The following is a 4,886-nucleotide window of genomic DNA, read 5'->3' on the forward strand; positions in this document are numbered from 1 at the left end:
GAGGGCGATGTAATCAGGGACATAATAGGAATAGAGTAGTAATAAAGATCAGGCACTGGGGGGCGCTGTCGCGATGCTCATGTCAGTCACAGACCTCAAGCACCAGACAGTGGTGCAGCGAGACTGGGAGAAAGCAGACACCAGAACAGGGGGTCCCCCAACTCTGGTCCTGGGGGCCACAGTGGCTGCAGGTTTTCATTCTCGCTCTTTTCTTCATCAGTGGCCAGTTTTTTTTCTGCTGCTTCACTTCTTTTGCCTTCATTTTGATTGACGTTTTTCTTTTTAAGACTCTCTTTTCTGAGTCGCTTGACACCCAAACATTTACGTGACGTGGAGTCGGTGAGGCCACAGACGAGCAGTCAAGTGGGGACCTCAGACTTCCAGAAGTCGATTCCTGTTGTTAATTAAAGTCGCTCTTAAACTCCATGGCTTGTTGCTGATCTTGTTCTGTCACAGCAGACGTTTCCTGAATGATTTGTGGACACCACCCCATTAAAATGTTCGGTGGTCCTGAGCAGATTGACATCACTGAGGCCTTCACCTTTCTTCAATTTCAGATGTCGTATGACGGACCCCGTGAGCTGCTCTTGTGTCGATTCGTTTTGCACCTCGTTATTCTTTGGCTACTAATTAAACAAGAAATAATTCAGGGGTCTGAGTCTTAAATAGAAACTCAATTCAAATGAAGGCAAAAGAAATGAATTAGCATCAAAATCTGGTTACTAGTAAGGAAAGGGTTAACATGAAAGTGTGAAGCCACTGCAGCCCTCCAGGACCAGAGCTGCAGACCCCCTTACTGGATCTAGTTGGGGATACCCTCAGTGACAGAGATCAGACTCTGGTGGGCATTTCATGCCCTCAGTGCTGGAGTTTGGCCCCCCGAGGCCCCCCGAGGGCGAGGTAATCAGAGGGTGACGCAGTGAGAGGGTCCGGCCACTAGAGGGCACTGCAGTCAGGGATGTCTTAATAACAAAGCGCAGACCCTGCAGGCCAATGGAGCTGAGGACCCCATCAGTGGCAGAGTCCATAGAGGGTGCTGTAGTCAGGTGAGGTGGCCCCGCTCACTAGCCCTGGCTCTCGAGGGTGGCATGCCCACTCTTTAGATTTTCACTGCACTTTGGACAATAATGAGCTCATGAGCCTGTTTATCTGAGTAGATGACAATTACATCAGACCCCCAACGTCTTCATCTCAGACTCCGCCAGCCTGATCTTGCCATTAATGTGACTTCTGATAAGGACAACAATGGGCATGTGCTGAGTGTCCCCATCATTCAATGGGACATCGCTGCACGAGGGCTGCAGGTAGGCTGCCCTTAAAATAAAACTCCTTGCAAAGAATACACAGAGCGGGGCCTGTGCCAGTCAGACAGGGTAACCTCTGGGCACTTGCTGTTTCCATGAGCCAGTTTGAAGGCCACCGCTGGGACTCTGGGTGACAATCAGGCACGACTGTAGACATGGCAGATGTTTCAAATTCAAGTTTGTCGGTTGACCATTTTCTCGTTAATCCAAACTGTGGATCTCACACATGGAAGGCCACACATAAAACATTCCGACGCCATCAACCACAGCCGCCATCTTTATTTGGTGTTTTACAAAGTGCTGGTGAAATCGTTGCCCTTTGAGGTGCCACGAGTCCCAAGTGCTGTCACAATTTGTGCACAATGACGAAGACGGGAGGTGGCAGACAGACAAGCACCTCAATGCTGACCCTGGACAACCCACCCCAGTGGCAAATCCATGGATGCCAGGGTGCCACTGTCTCAAAGGAATCTCACCCTAAGCCCCCACCCCCCAAATGGCACCAGCCCAGGCTTCAGGGCCAGGCGGGCACACAGGTGACATCCCTAGCATGCGGCCTCCTTGCACCTCAGAGACATGGCTGAGTAGAAGGCTGGTGGGAGAGCATCAAGGTAAGGAGAAGAAGAACACCTGGTGATGGCCATCATGAGGCGGGCTGCAGTGTCGTCACTGCTGCTGTGGGGACACGGACCACACCAAGCAGCCGAGTTCTGTCTGAAGCTGTCTTCTTGGAGTAATAATCCCAATCCCAATTCAAGAAAATACAAGAGGAGGTCTGCCCGCTGACGCCTGGAATGCCAAGACTAAAGAGTGGCAGCTCTTTAATCAAAACCTGAGGACAGGGCATCTGGGGGGCTTCACATTAGAGTCAAAGAATGGGCGCAGGGACAGGGCAGTGCTCCGTGATGGGAATGTCATCGAGAGCAGGTCACCCGCCACCCTAGGAATGTAGTGTCCACCTCAGAAGAGAAGCGAGGCGTAATCGAGGTCAAAATTCTCAAGACCAAGGCCGTGTTCCACACCGAGTGTCGAGTGCCTCACCCAGGGCCGTCATGGCCGAGCACAAAACCCAAAGCCTTTAGTGAATATGAGAGGAGTAAACAACCACAAGTAGAAATGTCTACGCCGGACAACCGCGGGCGAGTCCAGCACGCCCTGGCAGCCTGCCCGGCAGAAGTCCCTGAAGTCCACCCTGAGCGCCTGGGGCCACCCAAAAGACCCCCCCCCACTTCACTTGGACTTCTTCGAGTTGAAGCACCTGCTCCTGTATCGCTCATTGGTCAGGGTGCCGTCAAACCGCAGGCGGAGGGTGTTGCGGATGATGACCTTCTCGACGATGATGGATGCCAAGTACCAGGGCACAGCGTATTCCAGAGTGACCAGCCCCATGAAGTCGTACTCAAACAGGGAGTAATCCCAGGGGCAGGCGTTGAAGTGTCGCAGGACGAAGCCTGTGGAGAACTCCCACACGTACGTCCAGAGGGTGTACAGGAGGCAGCGCAGCAGGAAGGGGCAGCGATCTCTCAGCACCAGGTACATCTTCTCCATGACCAGGATGGAGGTCCCATAAATAAAGAGGGCCCAGACGCTGGTAACGCCAGGGAACTTCCAGTTGTAGTTGACGACAAACTCCCAGGTGGCCGTGAACATGACCTCGCAGAAGTAGCCGTGGATGGCATACAGGTACCATCGGGACAGGCCACTCAGGGGTTCAACGTGCTCCATGGTGCCCAAGCAACCGTCGCCACCTGCACGATGACAAAGAGTTGGAGAAAACAGCATCACCTTCTGAGACTAGCCGAGTGTTCGCCCTTTGGCACATACCTGGCGCCTTCACGGTCTGCAAAATGGACAGAAGGACACCTTGGAAGCTTTGAGATCCACCAAAAGTGGTCAATCAATCTTGGGGACCGCTTGGCCAAATCACACCTCCACACACTGGCTGCTACTTTCCAGTCTGGAGCTTTTCTAGACTGGGTTTGTTAAGGGTCACAAGGGTCCAGAGCCCATCCCAGCAGCATCAGAAACAAGGCAGGGACCCACCGTGGGTGTCACATACACAGCTCGTGAGAGACCAGAGCACCAGGGGACTTGAACCCGGGATTTGACGTCTGGGTAAGAGCGGCTTGAACTTTAGCACACGTTTGGGCACCACGCTGGCTTCCTTCATCTCATTTTTTAGATTTCCCTCTCAAACTGTTTGGTCCATTTGGAGCGTCTGCCACACAACCCCAGGTGACCTGAGAAACTGGCCAGTGTCACGTGTGTCCCTCACCAGTCACATCTGTGACGTGGCTCATTGTACTCAGTCATGCAGTTATTGCAACTCTTGGCGTAAGATAAACACATTTTATGAAACTCTGCACCTGAACAATATACCAGGCTGTGAAGAAGTATTCACCCCCATTAGATCTTCAGGGAATGTTGGCAGAATTAAAGGAATGTGCCACTCCAAAAATATTTGATATGTTACCTACCCTTGTAATGGGTGGATTGTTATAGTGAATGGTCAGAAGGGACGTCGGCCACCCTGACAAAGATGCGTCATGTGCAGGGGTCTGGTGAGTGACCGTGTAGGGTGGTGACGGTCAAACATTTCCAAAACCAAGGAGATACTTGTGGACTATTGAAGGTCTAGACCACCACTGAGACCTCCCTACATTTAACGGGTGGATGTCTAGTGGGTCACGTCCCATAAATACCTCAGAGTGCAGTGGGAGGACTGGCCAGAGAACACAAACCCTCTCTTCAGGCTCCTTCAACACATGTAAGAAGCTTCTCCAGATGTTCTGTCAGTCGGTGGTCTCCAGTGCTCTCCTCAATGCTGTGGTGTGCCAGAAGAAGAGAGACGCTGAGTGTATTGACAAGCTGATCAGCAGGGTCTGTGGTTGGCATGAAAGTGGACTCTCTGGTGACAGTGACAGAGAGGAGGACACCAGGCAAACTGCTATCTGCTATGGACATCGCCCACTATACGCCACCATAATTAAGCCGAGGAGGTTGTTTAGTGGTGGGCTGCTATCACAGAACTGCAATATGAACAGAGACAGGAGATCTTTGGTCGCCAGAGCCATCAGACTCTTTAACTCGAGCCAAATGGAGTGGGGATGACGCTGGAGTTCTGGGCCTGGTGCTCCGTCCCTCTTCATAAGACATATTAGCAGGAACAGCTGAGCAGGACATGCGATGGCTCGCTGCTTGGTCACTCCTGCATGACATTTATTCATAAGGTGTCACTTTATTTTACTTTTACTTTAATATTAGGTCACTTTATTACTATGTGTCACCTGTCACTTTGGTAGTGATGCCATTTGCACATGGCTGTGGTATTATTGTATGTGCCATCTACATTACCTGGACTGGACTGTCAGATTACAACCCTGTGTACGTACGTAACGTGATTTAGAGAGGGTGTGCGTAAATGTCTGTGTCTAACTTGGTATAATCCTGGCACTTAAATTACCTTTAGAATCAATAAACTATCTATCTACCTGTAGAGTGCCACTCACCCTATCTATCTATCTATCTTCTATCTCTGTCTATCATACAGTGCCTTTCCTATCTATCTGTCTATCTAAATAT

The 4,886-nt window shown here is 50.9% G+C and overlaps 1 protein-coding gene across 1 annotated transcript in view; it reads right to left on the reverse strand.

Moving 5' to 3' along the window:
• Positions 1-1,552: 1,552 nt before the first annotated feature.
• Positions 1,553-4,886, reverse strand: part of LOC120538639 (transmembrane protein 229B-like) — a 14,381-nt gene continuing 11,047 nt past the window's right edge. Inside the window, exon 4 of the mRNA XM_039768023.1 lies at positions 1,553-3,052. Within this exon, the coding sequence (XP_039623957.1) occupies positions 2,535-3,052 (518 nt within the window). The 3' untranslated portion in view covers positions 1,553-2,534. The remainder of the gene's footprint in view (positions 3,053-4,886) is intronic.

This window comes from Polypterus senegalus, chromosome 11, assembly GCF_016835505.1.
Source record: "Polypterus senegalus isolate Bchr_013 chromosome 11, ASM1683550v1, whole genome shotgun sequence".
Taxonomy (NCBI): Eukaryota; Metazoa; Chordata; class Cladistia; order Polypteriformes; family Polypteridae; genus Polypterus; species Polypterus senegalus.